This window comes from Acipenser ruthenus, chromosome 11 (assembly GCF_902713425.1).
Source record: "Acipenser ruthenus chromosome 11, fAciRut3.2 maternal haplotype, whole genome shotgun sequence".
NCBI lineage: Eukaryota > Metazoa > Chordata > Actinopteri > Acipenseriformes > Acipenseridae > Acipenser > Acipenser ruthenus.
This window is the reverse complement of record NC_081199.1, coordinates 38,848,215-38,868,357: the sequence shown is the minus strand read 5'-3', so window position 1 is coordinate 38,868,357 and position 20,143 is coordinate 38,848,215. Positions and strand designations below refer to the sequence as shown.

Sequence of the window (20,143 nt, the reverse complement as noted above, 5' to 3'; positions counted from 1 at the left end):
AGCTTGACCCCTGAAATAATAATGCTGGCTCTACCCAACTATGGGTATTGCCAGCGTATAAACCAAGGGGTTTCAGTGAGTGACTTAACAGTAGTGGTATCAAGTACAGGTCCAGTGCAGTCCGGGTTTAGCGCTGGCTTGAAGCGGCAGCTCCCAGGTTCATATTAGCCGTCTGGCAAAGACAAATACAGACAGTTACAAACAAACAAAACACTAGACAAAACACTAGCGGTAACCACATCAAAAGGAACCGATTGCTGGGGCCACTTCCTCTAAATATCCTCCGTCACGCCCTCTTTCAGTGGCGTGGCCAATCACGTCTCCTCCAATCCGTGACTGACACATCGCCTACCGCATTAAGGTGATGACTTCTGGTATCGTGGCCCCACCCCTTTCCTAGATGGCCAGCTTCCGACTGACCCTGGAATGAACTGACGAGCCATCCATTTTGGGGCACTCTGCTCTGGTTATACTGTGACCTTGCAGATTGGGAGGGAGATTGTTGACTAGGATTCATTCGTTCTCTGTCACACACACCCATGTGGAATCAATTAAGGATAGATAGATAGATAGACAGATAGATAGATAGATAGATAGATAGATAGATAGATAGATAGATAGATAGATAGATAGATAGATAGATGTATATGTGGTGGGGCTTGACATTTTGAATGTGTAGTCAGTCCATTTCACCACTGACTGAAATACTCTAATGTATTTTTAAAGCAATATAGAGCAAAACTGCATTCTGTTTACTACTTGTTTTTGTCTAAATAATGTATACAGTGAAACACAGATAAAGGTTGAGCATGAAGCAGTGAAGAGAAAGAGCAAGTAAAATGAAATGAAATGCCAGTTATTAAGTACTGAATTGCTTGGATTAGATCATGTTCTGATTAAATTAAAGAAGAAAGAAAGTAATTTCAATTTAAATAGCAATTTACTTGGTAAATCCTTTTGAGGGTGAAATACGAGTGCTGGAATAGTCTATATCTTATTTGCATAATCAGTCAGAAAAGTATTATATATGTCCTATACCTTACAATGCACATTTATAATATCCTAGAAACTGACCTTGAACCAAATATAATAGCATACTAATTCATACAAGCTCCCTTTAAAATACAACTCTGGTTTTTCCATGTTAAGTAACCGTGGCTTGTGAAGTATAGGAATTTTAGCATCTTTAACCTCTCCTACATATATTTTGTAAAAATATGTGGACAAAGTGAATAACGCCACATCTGCAAAAAAAAAAAAAAAAAAAAAAAATGGAAACAAAGAGACATAAGACAGCAAGTGACCTATAAAGTGATATAGCAGAAGGCAATAGTGATCAGAGTTTAATGCAGCAGATCATAAATTGGTATTGTTGCTGTAATGTAATGTAATGCCTGGCTTTTCCCAGAGGTCCACTTTTGCTGGTTGGAGTTATCGATGTGTTAATTGATTTCCTTTGCAGTCTTAACAACAGTCTCATTAAATTAAACAGTTGAAACTAACATCCATAAAATAACCAGTCCTGTATTAGTCTACACAACAGCCATGCTTGCATGCACTGGATTCTCATTTGGTATTGCTTAGCTTGATTTGTATGATGATGTTTTTCACAGTTAATTTTGCTGTAGTGTTCTGTGCATGGGATCACATCTCTACACAAGAGAAGAACGTTTTGACAAATCCCTAAATGTAATTGGTTGTTTTCTTATATGTCATTTATAATTGCGATTTGACACATTATATATATATATATATATATATATATATATATATATATATATATATATATATATATATATATATACTTGTCGTCAGCAGTTTTGAATCCAAGGCCTTTCTATAATGAGAAAAATTAACTTTTCTACAAATAACTAAATATTTGTTAACACACCTGTATATGAAAGTAAACTAATCTGAAAAGTTGACAAGATATGCTGCTCAGAGGGAATATATTTTAGACCCAGGTTAATATAATCACACAGAAAGTTGATATTTTATATATAATACGTCCCGCTTCCGGTACGAAAATACAGTTATTCTTTTGTTTGTCTTCTCTGGTTTGGCCGTCTTACTCAGCCTTGTTTGTCTGTCCCTTTTTGGTTTCTCCAGTCCCTTACGACCAGGGCTGTCACTGTTATTCTTCCTATATGGGCGCGGCTGAGGATTAACAAAGCACAGTTTTTATAGGTCAGGCATCCCCCAAGGCCCGCCTCCCGACCACTCAGAGAGAGGGAGAGAACACACCCTCATCCAACCTCTCTGTGTCATCGCCATGATTGACAGGCAGATCCTACAGGGCTCCCGACCCCTCCCCTACAGGATCATGCATATGCCAGATAGCCAGGACAGATCTTGGCCTTTTACATACACATATAAACTTGTATTCTATTATATTGTATTATAGCAAGGATCCTGTGAATTTTGGTTTTCACCTGACTTTTTAGAGAAAGGAGGGGTTGAAAAAGAGAACTATGATATCATATTCCAATGTTTTTGGAAAGAAGTTATATCCAATTAATTTTGAAGGTTGTTATGGAACTCCAATTAGATAAGAACTGTCAAGACAGATTGATGATCAGATTTAATTGGGATTCCTGATGTATTTAATGGAAGGAAAATCCTATATAAGCCCAGAGCAAGACCCCACTCATCACCATTGATCTTGATCTTGCAAGCTGATGTCCTCCATGCTCTGAGGGTCTCTGAAAAACTGATTGCTGTTTGATTGAATTCAGACGTCTCTGCCTTTTGAAGACAGTTCTTATTTTCATATATCCTATACTACACTTCCATATACTGGAAGGTAAGCATATATTTTAATTTATAAAGCACAAACATAAACTCAAGTGCAACCACACCCAGCCTAACACTGTCAATAGGGAATAAGAGCATCAATGTGCACTGTTGTGACAAGGTTGCCAGATGTTAAATTGTTCTGGAGGGGCACACTTTTGAAGCGTTAAAACTGTGATGCCAATTTGTTGGCACTACCACGGATCAAGTAAAAAACATATTTTCCTCTATGATAGATGGAGTACATCAATAGAAATCCAATATGTGGTCCTTTCTATGGAGTTTGGACCACATTTTTTATTATTATTATTTGTTTATTTAGCAGACGACTTTATCCAAGGCGACTTACAGAGTCTAGGGTGTGTGAACTATGCATCAGCTGCAGAGTCACTTACAATTATGTCTCGCCCGAAAGACGGAGCACAAGGAGGTTAAGAGACTTGCTGAGGGTCACACAATGAGTCAGTGGCTGAGGTGGGATTTGAACCGGGAACCTCCTCGTTACGAGCCCTTTTCTTTAACCACTGGACCACACAACCTCCTCGAATGCAAAGACAAAAGATATATATATAAATTGAAAAATGTTATACCGTTTAATAAAATGCAAGCAAATATATCAGTGACTTCATAAAAAATGTCACATATAGTTTTATGTATAGTTTTAAAAAAGCCAATGTTTGTGCACATTAATACATCCAATAACCTGACCTTATTACTATCCCAAAATAGTGAAGTATGAGTTTTGATGTGCACATTTAAAATTTGTCATCAGCAAATTTCTAAATTTAAAGCTGCATAAAGCACATCAAATATTTCCTGGAAGTGGAAGTACAGTAATATATCTAAAAATAAGTATAATATGCTTTGATGTTATTTAGTGTGTGCACTGAAATGAAACTTTTTTTTTTTTTTTTTTTAATGGATACTTAGAAAATGGCTGTTTTCAGTTCTAAAGTTTAGCAGTTGTGCAGTAGATCCCATAATCTAAAATTAAACATGACTGCATGACATTGTATAAGGAACTGAAGGAAGGTATATCAATGTCTTTAACATTTGTAGTACCTGAGGCTCAAACCCAGAGACCAACGTGCTGGGTGCTGTGCCACAAGTGATACGTTCCCCTTAATGAGAAGACAGACACATGCATCTTTATATTATTGACTGAGAGAGTTCATTACATGCTTTCCTCATTTTAACAAACCTCATCCATAAGCACAACTATGTTCTTATAGCCACGTAATGTATAGGATAACTGCATTTACGGTTGCCATATTAATCTTTTAGTTTTCCCAGAATAAGTTAATATTCCCACTTCAGCTGCCCCTGGTGATTACTCTTACTCTACTTTTGTTTTAATGTTGTAAAGTTCCCCACAGGCTTTCTTATGCTGTCAGAAACTAATGACATTTTGATCCTCTAAATAAAACCCAACAGACAAGCTACTGTGTATAGTGCAAACTATAGATAAATAGTGATGTCCACAGAGACATTTATAATCTCGATTCAATGGGAAAGTATCTCATCTTGCAAAGTACCCGCCTGACCACTTTGAACATGAGCATAAAAAAATTAAAAAATTATAAAAAGAGAGTTAATAACTGTCATGTCCTAAGGTGCATTATAATTGGAATTGTTTCCCATGGGGTAAGACGTGCCTGTGTTGCCATCATTATGTGGTGATTACACTATACATTATTAATCACATGACCTACAGCATTGATCGGGTGCCAGCAGTGTTGCTTAGCTTTGTTAATGAAGCATACTGTACCGTCTTCACTCTTACTTTTGCTTACAAAGTACCTGATAGTTTGAGCTTTTGCTATTTTTAAGCAATTCTTCTTCTTCTTCTTCTTCTTCTTCTTCTTCTTCTTCTTCTTCTTCTTCTTTTTCTTTTTCTTCTTCTTCTTCTTCTTAAATGTATAGTGCCAAATTCATCTACCCCCACTTTTTCTCCCTAACTTAGAATGTCCAATTCCTCCCACAGCTCAGGAGAACCGAAGGTTCAGCGGGCATCCTCCAATCCCACGACAGAGCCAGCTTCCTCCTACACCCAGGAGCTCGCGAGCGGATGTCAGCAACATAACGGCCTCTGGAGGACAAAGGCCTGACTGTATGATTCACTCTACACAGCACTCAGGGACCCTGAACCAGTCTCATTAGAGCATTGAGTGGTGTCAACTCTAACCGCTGGGCCATGCTGACTCTGATTACAAAGAGTGGAAGACATTCTGTGATTGACTCAGGATTAACACAAGCCGAAGCATTAAGAGGTAATTCAGAATATATAATTTTTCTTGACAAGCAATGTACTAGTGGGAGCAATGGGACTTGTGGGAATAACAATGTAAGCATAGTATGTACTGTACGATATGGGGAATACAATTTATTATACAGAATAAACTGTAACGTTTACTGAAAGTAGTTTCTTTATTCTGTCCATCACTTAAACCTAACCTTTTCCCAATGGTGGTACTAATATACAGTAGGTTATATATATATATATATATATATATATATATATATATATATATATATATATATATATATGTAGTTGTAAGGATATGATTTTCAGTCGTCAAGATTTACTGTATCTATAAACTACATCTTCCGTTCTCTTATTAGCATTAGCACCTGCACTGAAACCATTCCCAACCAATGAACTACTGCATGTGGCTTCACTGCACTGTACTATGCTTTCAAATGAAACATCTGCATTACGAAAATGAAACATAATTTTGTAATACAAGAAAAAATGTACAATATATTTAGCTTGTGAAGACAAAATAGAGCTTTAGTTGGAAATCAGTCCTATTTTTTTTTTAAGAAATAGAAGATGTTTATCATTATTATGTTGTAATCTTGTAGCAGTGAGGAATGGGTTGTCTTATTACATGATCTACTTGTCTTGTTGCTGATGTTCATCCTTTCTTTTACTACATTCGTCGCTTTGTTGCAACATTATTAGGCCGGTTTGTCTTCAAGATTGAAGACCTGTAAGAATGGAGTTTTAAAGAAAGTTGTAACAGTTCCCTTTACCATTGGTGTATGTGATCTCCCTGGGGACATTCTTGAATATGAGAGTTAATCTCATCCAGTAACTTTCGATAAAATACAATGAGGTTAGTGTTGCATTTAACCCCTTCTGTTAATGTAGCTGTGCCGCAGTGAAATAAATAAAAATACAGCCACAACATTATATACAATACTCAACCACAACATTAAAAGCTAAGATAAACACTTAAATTAAACTTATTTTCAATACAATTAATTTAAATACTGCTTTCAACATGTAAGTAAATGTGACACTGTTACTTCTCATAGGGCACATGCTTAATCATTTCATATCTACATTAATTATTATTATTAGACGCCCTTATCCAGGGCGACTTAAAATTGTTACAAGATATCACATTATTTTTACATACAATTACCCATTTATACAGTTGGGTTTTTACTGGAGTAATCTAGGTAAAGTACCTTGCTCAAGGGTACAGCAGCAGTGTCCTCCATCGGGGAATGAACCCACAACCCTCCCGTCAAGAGTTCAGAGCCCTAACCACAACTCCACACTGCTGCCCATGTGATGGATGAAGGCTGCAGTGTTATATTATGAGGCGAGACTATTAAGAGTGGCATCACAACAGAAACATTAAATTAAAATGCAGACTCTTCATAATTTATTCATGACATTCGTTTTAAAAACTGATGAAGCATAGCAAATTACTTCAAATAAGTCAGAAGTTGTAAACTACTATTTGCAGGTCAGAAGAGACAATTAAAAGTATGGACCCCTTTAAATCCATTTACTGTAAGCCAGACTTTTTAATTAAAAAAACATGAAGGCCTAAAACTAATACATAGAAGTAAGTTTGTCTCAAGACAGTAACTTTGAGTTAAAACTACCAGCTCTTTCGCAGTGATTGAGCATGAATGAACAAAAGCAACCAACATAAATGAACTTTATTCTTATGTACTAATGCAGTGTTTATTTTATCATCTGTGGCAAAACCCACAACATCATTATATCAGACAAAATATCTAAATATCCAGGAATGTAGTGTCTGGTCTGTAAGTCTGAAAAAAATGTATGTTGTAAGTGAACAGTATAATACAGTTATTGATACAGCTTTTAATAGTGTTTCTACTTATTTTAAAAAGGCTTTGATTATGTATAGTAAGGTGCTCTTCATACAGTAACAAGCTTTTCTTCAATTTTTCCAGTCCTGTGGTTCCTTTGTGGTGCCACAGTGATTTCTGAGACTTGCCTTCCCTTTGGAATTGGTCATTCTCTACTTCGTTGGTCATTCACACTGTGTTGCTTTCTTTCAACAGATTTCATTACACTATTTCAGACATAGACTTGACACAGATGCTGCAGTTTATCATCTTATCATGCTTCAATAAAGAGATGGTTCTGTGTGTGCCCTTGTGCACCTTTGCTGGTATTTCTTCAAGCAGACCCACAGTGTCTTGCCACTGCTCCTAGCCTTGCCTAGAACACTTTGGTTATTTAATAGCTTATTAAAAAAATTACAGAAATTACAGACCCTGTTAGCACTAATCTTGGACTAACTAAAGGTAACATTAGGTTCTCCAAGATTTGTGCTAATGGCTCCCATGTAATTTTCACACTAATGCTGGCTATTCAAATCTGAATTGTGTTAAACAGTCGAAAATGTGTTGCACCTTCCTTACGCCCCAGGCATAGGACACCATGTGAAGAAATTATGTTTGTGTAAGTTTACATGAAGCCCTGTGCTTAAAAAACACTCATTTCCCAACATTTATGCCAGTTTGGAACAAAGCTAATTCAGTAGTTAACGAGATAAGTGAAACCAGGTCTAGGACTAGTTTGGAAGAGCCACAAGTGAGTACCAGTGGACTGTAGAATGAGAATGAGCAGTATGTATCTCTCCCTCACTCTCAGTCTCTGTATCAATAGACTGTACTGTATTTGATCATGTTGAGCAGCCCTGGTCAGTCCCTCAGCTGCATCTGTGCTGATAGGGAGTTCTGTGTTGTGCTATTACAGCATCCGCAACTCAATCAGTGAAATATTATGTGTGAATGCAATCAACAAAGACGTTCAAACAGTAAATGACATGAGTATGCAGCCTTTACAGTAAATTAAGCAATTTGCTTAGTAAGGTAAGTTTCTTGATTAGGAAAGTACAATGTACAAAAAGAAAAAAAGCTTTACATTATGTTTTAGACATCACAGGGTCTATTCAATTCATCTAAACGTTGGCAGATCTAAATAACACTGTCCTTCAAATCACATAATAGGCTCCTCTCTGGCATTTCACATATTGTAAATAGACTCACATGCATACCTTGGTAACTGAGCAGGATATACCATGTGACTGTACCAACAATGGTACAGTGAAGGGGTGGAACTACACACAAGTGTAAAATAAAGAAATACAAAAAATGTAGCAAAAAAGTAGCTAACAGATGGAAGCTCCCTATAGGTTGTGAAGCACTGCTCCCGCTGGTGAGGAAGATCCCTCTACAGGAATATGTATACTCTTGTGGGACATAACATTTCAATTTGAAACAACACATCTGTGTGTACATATATAAAACTGAACAACATTCAGTACAGATATTGATATCTATATTTGCTCATCATGGGTGCTTAATGAATGGTATCCAATACTGTATCTGTAGCCAGAGCATTCCTCTTTTCACTAAACTTTATATTTTGTGAGTCTTGATATTATTATTTTATTATTTGTTAATTTAGCAGATGCCTTTATCCAAGGCAACTTACAGAGACTAAGGTGTGAGAATTATGCATCAACTGCAGAGTCACTTACAACAACGTCTCACATGAAAGACAGAGCACAAGGAGGTTAAGTGATTTGCTCAGGGTCACACAATGAGTCAGTGGCTGAGGTGGGATTTGAACCAGGGACCTCCTGGTTATAAGCCCTTTTCTTTAACCACTGGACCACACATCCTCCTTGTGTGGTCCAGTGTCAAATTCACTGTTATCCTTAGGGCAAAAGTATATATTTTATGTTAAAATGGTGCCACCATATTTCATACAGTAAAGCTGTACCTTGCACTGTGAAAATTATTTGCCAGAAGAACATCACATACGTAGTGTCATTGTAAATCTGCTGCAACACTTGCCACACTGCTGAAAAAAGAAACCTGGATGTGTACAGTAGAGTATGTGTGTTGTTAAAACAGTTTCCTGCAATATCCCAAAACAAACAGTTCCCTGCCTTTCTCCTCTGTCATACCTATGACTATTAGAATCATCTACCTTTTCTGTGTTTTTGACTTACAATAACATATTCAAGATAGAGGGGGGTCTGACAAGTACACCATCCCTGAGAACTCCTTCCTGTTGTTATAATAACTGTTATAGTTTTGCAGAATACATAAGGGTTATGATAGCTGAAACAGCCAACAGAAGGAGAGTATGCCCCCCTCTCTTTCTCCTCTCTCTCTCTCTCTCTCTCTCTCTCTCCTCTCTCTCTCCACAATTAAGAGTGTGTGGGTGCGTGCAAATATGTGAATTTCAATTCTGTCTAATCTGTCTGAAAGAAAAAAAAGGCGTTTAGATGCAAGGGATAAGAGAAAGTAACTAGCATTCACAGTGCGGTGACTTTCCACGGTTCACCTCAGCTAGAGCCAGAAACACCTCAAACCAAAGAATAATAAGAACAGTACTAAGGATTGTAATCTGGTGTATAACTAGCTCTTGAAGGCAAGTCCAGACCACAGGTCTTCACTTAATGCCCTGATCCATAAAAATTAATTTAATATTCTATAGTTATCAAAAGGACAGGCAGTACATTTAAAATGTACATTTAATGCAAACATATAGTATTACTATAAAAGGCACCTTAAATATTTACTATTTCATAGCACAACTACTTGTAAAGCAAACCGTTTTTATAGCAATTGCTAAATATATTTTAAAAAATAAGTCTTCAAATATGTTCTGGCACATACTGCACATTTTGCACGGCGTCTTCAGAGAGTAAGAGTTAGTGACCCCCCCCCCCCCCTTCAAGAGAAATGGGGGCACTAATAAGTGATTTCATCGTCTACGCCTGGAAGAAAGAGAAGGGAAATTGGATGCTGATCGGTAGAGGAAATTGATGGCCAATGATTTCATGAAAACAGCAGTGAAGCCTGCCGAGTGAAACAGGTCTATTGAAGAGAAAATGGGATATGAAAATTCGAATTGAAAATGCACTCTCTATGAAAGTAAATTAACTTAATTATACCCTTGCTCAATTTAATTCAATGAATATTGTGTATAGAGAAAATAAATGAAGTGGATAGTTAAGGATCATTATTAATGGTTCCATTCATCTTGCCTCTTGTTCAGTCATATAGGTTTTTTTTTTACCTTTCATTTCAATTATAACGACCTTGATTTCCTATGATAGAATATATGAGAATTGTGTATTAGGTAAATTGCAATTTCGTCAATTACTAATCAAAGCTAAAGTACATTTATAATCCATTGTTAGAACATATTTACACATTTTAGTTCAATAGAGATGCAACATCTGAGAAAACAGTACAACGAGATCAGGATTGAGCAGTCACTAACTGAATAAGAGAAAATAACAAGGTATCTATCTGTATGTATTTATTTATTTTTAATACACTGCTTTGTTCTAATTACCAAAGTTGCAAAGATGTCTCATAATTACAGTATTACTAATATGGTAACTAATTAATAAAAAGCTGAAAAGGTCACGAATATACAAATATGAAAATTCAGGTGTACTAGATAAGTTCAATATCTATCTATCTGTCTTTCTATCTGTCTCTCAATCTGTCTACATCACTTCTGGGTTTCCCTATGGAATTGACGTTATCAGGCATTATAACATACCGTATATGCCTTGATGTTAACTGAAGCTTTTCAATAAAAAAAAAACAAAAACAAAAAAAAAAACATTTTAAAGTTTTAGGACTAATAAGCAATGAGCATTTCCACATTCAGAATACGTGTAATACCTGTATAGGGTATTTGATAACCCACGTAACTCCCCACACAATGCGTTTTTTTTTTTTTGTGAAGCTGTTTGTTTTCTGTAGAATCCAACCTAGATGCAAGGGTGAGCTGTGCAGCAGCCCCATTTTAGAAGGAGGTGGCGTGCGTACAAGCAGTGCAGTCTTCAACGTTATTATGTACATACACACACTGTGAAACAGCTGCACGGACTGGCAAAAGTAAAGTGCAAAACTCTCATCTTTACAGACATATAAGAGAAGCAGATAAAATAGTCAACAGTCAACGGGACTTGGCGTTGGGACGTTGGAACATCAAAGGCTGTGCTAACCACAGTGATCTTCCGCTTTGTGGAACGGCGTGCTCTGTCCAAGGTGCTGCAACATGAACCAAACTGCCACCGTTTCACATCATGTTCCTTGTCATTCTACCAAGGCAATCAAGGTAGGCATTTCTCATATGTTGTTGTTGTTATTATCATATGATAAGAATCGACCTTGACTTTTGAATGCGTGTGTAGAATAACGCTAAAAAGAAACGTTGTTGTTATTCGTGTTTTGTAGGATACATTGCGGTACTAAGTGGTAATTATTGTGACGTTTTATATGGATGTTTTGTATTGGTGTGCCATTTACTTTTTTAAACTAGCTCAAACCAGACTTAAAGGAAAAGTATTTGATATAGTATGCGATGTATACTTTAAATTCCAAAGTAGGACCAGTTCATTGTTAAACTATTCAATCAAAACTATGTTAGCGATTGTTAAAAGACCGCAGACGACAGGTGACCGATTGAGAAATCAAACACAGTTTGGAAAGTTTGCCAGATTAACTGTTTTTTCCCCTTTACAGTTAAGCGACAAAAAAAAAAAAAAAAACTCTTTGATGTTCAGGATTTAAAGTGTGTTTATAAATTAAATTATAGTGTATCAAACGTTTTAATATTTTATGTGCTGAAGATATAATGGAAAAACTGTTAGGGAGCTCACTCTTCCCCGAGACCACTAGAAACAGAAAGCCACGCTCATAGCACATACATTACACTTTGATCAAGCAATGTAACAGGAGCACTGTGGTACTTTCCATTGCATTTCTTAAGAACTGCAACAGCAGCCAGCAAGCATAGGAGATATTTCTGATGATGATCTTGTCTTCTGCTTTGTACAGCAGTTCGTTTAAATAGTTTATTCAAGTTCAATTGAGATGCAACATCTGAGAAAACAGTACAATGAGACCAGGACTGAGCAGTCGCTAACTGAAGAATGTACACAGTCACATATTCAGTAGGTTCATTCCTTACTCAGTTTTACACCAGTGGGGTCAACTGGCCCGGTCAATGGGTCACATTCCCCGAATTCTTTTTTGATGACAACGTAATCAATATTTTTGACCAGTCAGGTATTATGCTCAAGATCTAATTAACCCAAACTGATTTGAAAATTAATCAACCCAAACTAATTAACCCAAGAATGTCTGTTAAAAGAAGATGTTGTGTGAGGTTCATAAAAACACATTTATCATGCGTAGCAAGCAATTTAAAGAAAACTATATATATATATATATATATATATATATATATATATGTATATATGTGTGTGTATATATATATATATATATATATATATATATATATATATATATACACATACATACACTATGCAGTATACGACAACTCATTTGTCTAATCAAATATCAAACAACAGAATCTGTCTCTAACAAGCTTTGCTCATAGTTGTGCAGGGAAAGAGTTACTGCAATCTCCTTTCTGGTAAGCCTACTGGATTTCTCCTAGAATATATTGATTGGCCACATTTCTCAGGTAGGTGTTTTCAATAAGAGGCGAGAACTGTAAACAGCCGCATCAGTATAACTGGGAGGTAGAAAGTCAATTGAAGAGCAGCACCACTGCTGGCCAGTGTAACTTAGGGAGCACTGAGGTGATGGCACTTATTATAGTTGTATTTGATGTCTTTTTCATCTTCTATATTGTTTTGATGTCAGGCGAGCCATTTGCTGCCCACCGGCTTCTCTTTTATCCCTTATCAGACCTGGGTTTATCCAGAAAATATGAGCTTCAAGAGTTGAATTCTGTCACTGTATTTCATTTGTGATATACTGCTTAAATAGGTTTTACATTAATAAGAAATGCTGTTTGGCATGGCAATTGGCAATGCATTTCTTTTATGTATTATATATGGAATTCATAGCAGAACACTGCACCACAAATCCTTTTGAATATCACAGATTTGATTGTACATGTGTTGCACTGAATTACAGTATTTCCGCAATTACGAGACTTCAGTGCTATTACCATTCTACAACCAATTCCTAAGTTTCGCTTTAAATCATGTTTTAGCATTAGAATATTACAATTTCTGTATTTTGCTGTTAAGATTTAATAGCTATTTTTGTATAATCACATGCTCCATTTACATCTTGCATGACAGTAAAATGTTTCTGAAGACTTGTAGTCCCTGTGGCTAATTTCTTTAGAGTCAGATTTCTTCCTTTGTTTATTCGTATAATTTGTTGTCAGTCAAAACATTTTTTTTTTTACCTGTTTTTCAAGTATATCTGGCCAATCCAAAACTATTTGCTCTATGATAGCTGTTTGGGTAACACTGTATGCAATATGGCATTGTTAACGCGATAGTATACAGCTATAGTATACAGCTATTGTATACAGCTATAGTATACAGCTATAGTATACAGCTATAGTATACAGCTATAGTATACAGCTATAGTTAACTACATGTGTAATTACAAATGGAAAGTTTATAGAAACAACTTTTGTTGGGGGTGCCTGCCTCTAAATGTAACTTTGTATGCACCACCACTTACTGCTGTCTACACTCTTTACTGTATTAAGGCAGGTCAATAGAAACAGCATACATGAAAGCAGTATGTGGAATGAGAATATCCAGACGATGAAAAAAATAAAAACATGACTGAAAGCAGTGTCTTTTACAAACACAACTGAAAGGTTGTTTATGTGGTTTCTAGACGTCAGCTTTGGGCACCCCCATGTTTTCCCTACTCCTTTTGTTAGTCTGTTTTACAGGCAGAAATGCACTCAAGGGAATCACTTACTCTGCTCGATGCTTATTCTTCATCCCCATTGGTACACAAAGAGCCCAATACATGTCTAATTAGTGGAGGTGTGTAGTTCTGCGGCTGTGTAGATCAATTGAATACATCTCAGTGTCAGGATTCTACTGACCTGATAATTGAATTAGCGAGGGACCCCTGAGCTAGTCAATCAACTGATCAATTTGAACTCTCTGATATGTATCCAATCAAAGATGGATGCTTTGGTAGTTTTTAGGCAAAAAACATTGATATTAGTACTGAGGAAGGAAGCATGTGTAAAAATTAAAGTGTCATCACAGGTAACTGGTACTGAAGAGTTTGACCCAAGGATAATAAATAAAATCAAGACAATTAAAGTAAACACGCACGCACGCACGCACGCACACACACGGAATACAAATTCCCTATTTACATAACACGCAAGTTGTTTGAGGTTGAAACAAAAATTGACATCATATCAGTACATCAGATGAACAGTTCTGACAGAACATCAGTTGCTGGTCTTTTCATCTGTTTTTTGCCCCAAGCTTGTATTTTCACAGATATGAGGTTCTGTTTATTCCCATCTCAACATAGTCTGTAGGGTAGTATATTTAAAACATGTAGGAATTAAAGTGCAGAACAAGTTTATAAAAACAATGTTAAGGCAAAAACAACTGCTGGCATGTTTTAAGCATATTAAGTGTAGTTTCTTAGATTTTCTCACATTCACAAACAATATTGCTTTTAAATTACAAACATGTAGGTACCGGTAAGTGGATAGTGTAATATTAGGGTTTAGGACTTTTTATAAACATTGATACGACTTAATTATTGTCAAGTGTGTGTGTAGTTATCATTGCTGATCAAAAAAGTAGCACCTTTATTCCCTAAACATGCTGGGAGGAAAGGATTTATGTTTGTTATTTTTGTTATTTATGGCTCCAGTAGATCATGAAGATAACACTGTATTGCTGCATTTTATAATAAATGGCCAGGGATGGCATAAAGTCTCTTGGCTTGGTATAAATTCACAGCTGCTGTGGCTTCTCTAGCTGATGTAGTGTGCTGAATTGTGGTTCTAGCACAGAGGCTATTGGAACACACTGCTGATTGAATGAGCGGAGGCCCCAGAGTTAATTAACCATGTGATATGTATGCAGCTTCAGCAACACCCACTATAGGCAATTCTTTATTGCATCATTGTATTCCCAAATGCTTGTTCCGTGCCAGTACTGAAATCCAGCACTCCACATCAGCTAGATACACTGTAAACTGAATAGATTAGTATGTGTGCATATATCCCAAGTCAATCGACCGTATGGCAGCCATGTACTGTGTAATAGTATACAGTAGATTTCTCCAATACCTTAGAGAAGCAATCTGCTTCTATTTAAGAATGCTTATCCCTTTTAGAGCTGGGTGTATATTGTAACTTTGTTAATCAGCTGCATTTCAGGATACATTCTGGCCAATCCTGATCCCCTTGAGCAGGCCTGGTGTCTTGAAGAGTCTATAAACCCTCACAGCTAAGCTGATTGATGTAAAGGCTTCTTGAAAGTCACTGCTGGGTCATAGCCTTGTAAATGTAAAGACTTGCATTGAAATAATGTAATCCTATACTAGAAATGCCATCTTAAACAAAGGATTGTAGTAATTACTCCCTTTTTGCTTCTGAAAATACATATTGAAAATGTTTTAAAATAATACCGCTAATGTATATTTAGGCTGAGCAATCTTGAGCATTTCTGTAAAGGTCAGTATAAATCATTCCACTAAGGGTGTGCGCTGGTAATTTAGTCTCTAATGAAACACTGAGTTTGTTAAAGATTGTAAATGGAAAATCTTAGAAAAACTCACTGTTTCTTCAATTACATACATAGTATTACTGTTCAAATCATTGCACAATAATTATCTATCAAACATACACAAAAATACAGCAGACTCCTATCTACAGGCTACAGAACTGAAATAGGTTCATTTTTGTATCAAAATAATCAACTGACCAGAAAATCAAAGTCTTCGAAAGCTGTTTTAATGCACAGAACACGAGCAAAGCTTCTGCAAGATTCATGATTTGTGAATTGTTTACTATAAATAACATTTTTCACCGAAATATAAAATCAAATAAATGCATGTTCCCAATGTTACATTGAGAGTTAAATGTTCCACAGTAGGCTAAAACAGTATTTTCTTTTCCATGTGTATCCCTATCATGTTGGTCCATCAATCTATGTTGCTACTGTATATTTACCAAGGTTTTCGCTGTTCTTAATTGCTTCTCTTACCAGCAATCACACACATATCTACTCTATTATTGAATTATTATTATTTAATTATTTAGCAGGTGCCTTTGTCCAAAGCACTAAATACAGTAAGCATGTGATTAATCAAAGCATGCATGTGTCAGTGTTGACAGCCAAATGGTACAACTAAGTGAAATAAAATAACATCCAACTAGGGTTAAATTGAATGTTGAGAATTCGGAAATACTAATGAAAAATAACTCAGGACCTGTAAGTCCAAGACTAACGCTTTTCTAAAATGAATGAGTCACAGAGGTTTTATGTACTGTATATACATTACTATTATCTTATTATCTATTATCTGTATATACATAACTATTATCTATATACCTCTGAACTAGCCTTTTAAATGTCATAATGGGCCCTGAAATTCAAGCAGATCGATTCTTGCAGCTTGTTAATTAACCCATTAACCTGCCTTTAGTTTTCGTTGAACTGTATTCCTTGATTTGTGAGCTGGAGGTATCAAATCCTTCATATCTATTAATTCCATGCCTAACCTGTGTTTTCCAGTAGCATTTATTCATAAATGGTAAACGAGCAGAATTGTTGTATTTTGTACTTAAAACCACATCAAAGGGTAATGAAGTTGGTCCATTTGGAATTGGAATACAAATACCCAACATTCATAGCAGCCATGAACTACAAACCGTGACTGAAAAACTTTCTTCTTATTTTCTACATAAAAACATATACTGTACATGCATTATCTAAACTTGAAAATAGTTGTAAATGTAAGGGGTAGTAATTTAATGTGACTGTTCTACCCCCTGTTTAACTTTTTTTCGTAATTAGAATAATGAGGACGTTTAATGCAGTTGTCAGCACTGACCTCTAATGTGTTTTTGTAGCAAGCCTCTCTAATATATTTTGGAGTGGAATTACCTTCATGACAATGCTTTCCATCACTATTAAAAAAGGCAGATCGTTTGAAAGAAAGGTGCTTATTGTTTAATAATTGGTTGACTTTCTTTTCTTTAAATCTTTCTAGTTCATTGCCAGAATCCCACTAAGATTCATGAAGATTAACATACAAATGCATTGGATGATTGTACTGTGACTTGAGTGACCTCAATCACTTTTTAAGAACATTTTTATTCAAGGATCTAGAGCTTGCGGAAACCACGTCTGACCTATAAAGTGTTTTCTTTAGGGAAACTAAAATAAATTTATCAGGATTCAAATTCCTGTTAGTATAATAAAGGAACACTTTGGCCACATCCTGTCCTTCTACACATTTAAACACCATGTAGTTAATGGTTGTAATGAAGAGCTTTTAATTAGTGTTATGGCCTCTAAGAACAGAAGGGATGTGTCAGTATGGAATTATCATCGCAAATATAATATTAATTAGATTTTCCTTTAAGGCAGCAGAAGATATGTCTGTGGAACTTAGCTACAAACTTCCTCTGAATGTCAAGTAGTAGCAATCCTATTAAAAATACATTACCTAGTGCTTTATTAATCCCCACCTGCATTAGAATAAAGTCTAAAGGGGGCCAAGAAAGAACAGTAAGACAAGAATTTACAAGTGCCTTGAAGTAAGATGGCCATTTAGAATGAATACATCAGAATAAGAAATTTAGAATCTTCAATTATTTTTACCCCTGATTTTTCTATCAATTTGGAATGCCCAATTATTATTATTATTTTTCTCCTTCACCACGGCGATTCCCCACACAGCTCAGGGACCCGAGGCTCAGAGTGTCCTCCGATCCCACGAGCCAATCGGCGTCTTTTTACACCCAGGACTCAAAAGCTGATGTCTGCAGGCTACCGGCCTCTGGACGACAAAGACCAGCCCAGCAAATCTCCACCCCCAAGCTCGGCACCTGGCTTGTATGGGTCGCCGCAGAGCGTTGAGGAGAAATCGTCTAAGCCAATCCCGGGAACGCCAAAATGAGTCCCCAGCAAAGACCGGCTGCCTCGGAGAACCAGGATTCAAACATGCAATCTCTGATTGTATGACTCACGCGGTAGTGCTTTTACCCAGTGGACCCCCTAACTTGCTGAATATTAACACAATTTAATTATCGCTGTCAATGCAGACAGAAACAACGGATTGTATATATTGCAAGTTGAAGTACAAATCATAATGACTTTGTCATTGTATGTGCAATTGACTGCATGACTGTATTCTGCTTGATTCTTTGAAAGACAATGATATGACAGCAGCAGAACTATGATCGAGTTATCTTGAGATTTCCGTTGGGTTGTGGGTATGTGTTGTGCCTCCCACAGAAGCCTGTAGGCTTTTGTATTGAGAGACAGCTGGCCGTTTGTGCTATGAAGGGCTAGTGCTCAGGAAGCTGGCAATGGGACTAAGCATGCATGTTGTTTTGCTGTTGGGTGCAGAATTCCTGATGTTCCAGCCAGAGGGATATCAATATTAACACCAAGTGATCCGGAATGGCAGGATATTACTTTGACATGTCACTCTCCCAATAGGGGCTTTCATCACCTCTGCAGGAAATAAATCTGGCTTATCAGCATCACACTAATGGCTCTTTAGTGCTTTAAAATTGAGATCTAAAATTTGTCTGATTGAGATATAAGTACTAACTTTAACTGTCAGCATTATAATACATATTTATCTGTTTCTATAATGGGTATGTACATACTGTACAATGAATCTAAAACAGCCCTGCAGTAGCCAGCCGTTGTGTGCTGTGTGAATGTATGGAGATTCACTAGTACATGAGTATTCTAAAAGCCAGCTGTGGGCTACGTTGGATTGTATGAAGAGCCACAAAGGATCCTGAAACAGAGGATGTTGTAAGATAAGGCTGTCAGATTGGAATGCATTTTCACATACACTAAATTGTTCCTATTGAACATTTTAAGGTGACACTTAAACTCTTTACAATAGCATCATTTTGACCTGTTTTGGGTCTGGTGTAATGTGGCAAGCTGGCTTGAGCAGTGACGTCAGACCTGGAACAAACACACAGCACTGCAAGTGAAATGAAGAAACATCCACAACAGATTGGGGAAATGATAAATGCGCTGCTTGCACGTTTATTAAATGAACAAATAAAACACTTGAACAAACAAAACACTTTGACAAAACAAACAGGTTGAACAACAATATACTAACCCTAAACAAACAGGGATGAACACTCCACAAACAAGTACCATGCTGGCCCTCCAGCAAGAAGTAGCAATTGCTATTATTATTATTTTAATCTCCTCACTCTCTCCCGTTCTTGCTGTGCCGATACTCGATTGCTAATCAATCATTCACTTGAATCTTGGCACAGACTGCACGTCGACGAATTGTGCACTTCCCGTGCCCCCATACAAATACCCATTTTAATCTGCACGTGAAGTGATTGTGCAATCCCCGTGCCTAAATACAATTATACATTTTACATCACCTGTGCTACATAACCTGGGCAGCAGTGTGGAGTAGTGGTTAGGGCTCTGGACTCTTGACCAGAGGGTCGTGGGTTCAGTCCCAGGTAGAGGACACTGCTGCTGTACCCTTGAGCAAGGTACTTTACCTAGATTGCTCCAGGAAAAAAACAATTGTATAAATGGGTAATTGTATGTAAAAAAAATAATGTGTAAAAAAAATAAATAAATAATGTAATTGTATGTAAAAATAATGTGATATCTTGTAACAATTGTAAGTTGCCCTGGATAAGGGTGTCTGCTAAGAAATAAATAATAATAATAACCCACACTATAATAATACATACAGTATAACAGACAACATGAAACACACCACATACAACACAAAATATGTACAGGGGCAGAGGCACCCTGCCACAGGTAATCACATATTTAAGAATAGCCACTATTAACTTAAGGCTTAAGTAGCATTCTGCTGTCCTCTTACTTTCTTATGATGTTTGCAATCAGTGGTTCTTATAGCAATTACTGGTATACTGCGTTTGATTTTATTTGTATTTTATCTCTATGTGTTAAGGTGCTTTGACTTTGAGTTCTTGAGCTGTTCGTCAGTTCTAGTTGCCTGCCATGAATAT

At 36.5% G+C, this 20,143-nt stretch overlaps 1 protein-coding gene across 1 annotated transcript in view; it reads left to right on the top strand.

Moving 5' to 3' along the window:
* Positions 1 to 10,921: 10,921 nt before the first annotated feature.
* The window catches only part of LOC117427160 (inactive dipeptidyl peptidase 10-like), a 158,905-nt gene continuing 149,683 nt past the window's right edge, over positions 10,922 to 20,143 (top strand). The window contains exon 1 of the mRNA XM_034045562.3: positions 10,922 to 11,224. Within this exon, the coding sequence (XP_033901453.2) occupies positions 11,165 to 11,224 (60 nt within the window). The 5' untranslated portion in view covers positions 10,922 to 11,164. The remainder of the gene's footprint in view (positions 11,225 to 20,143) is intronic.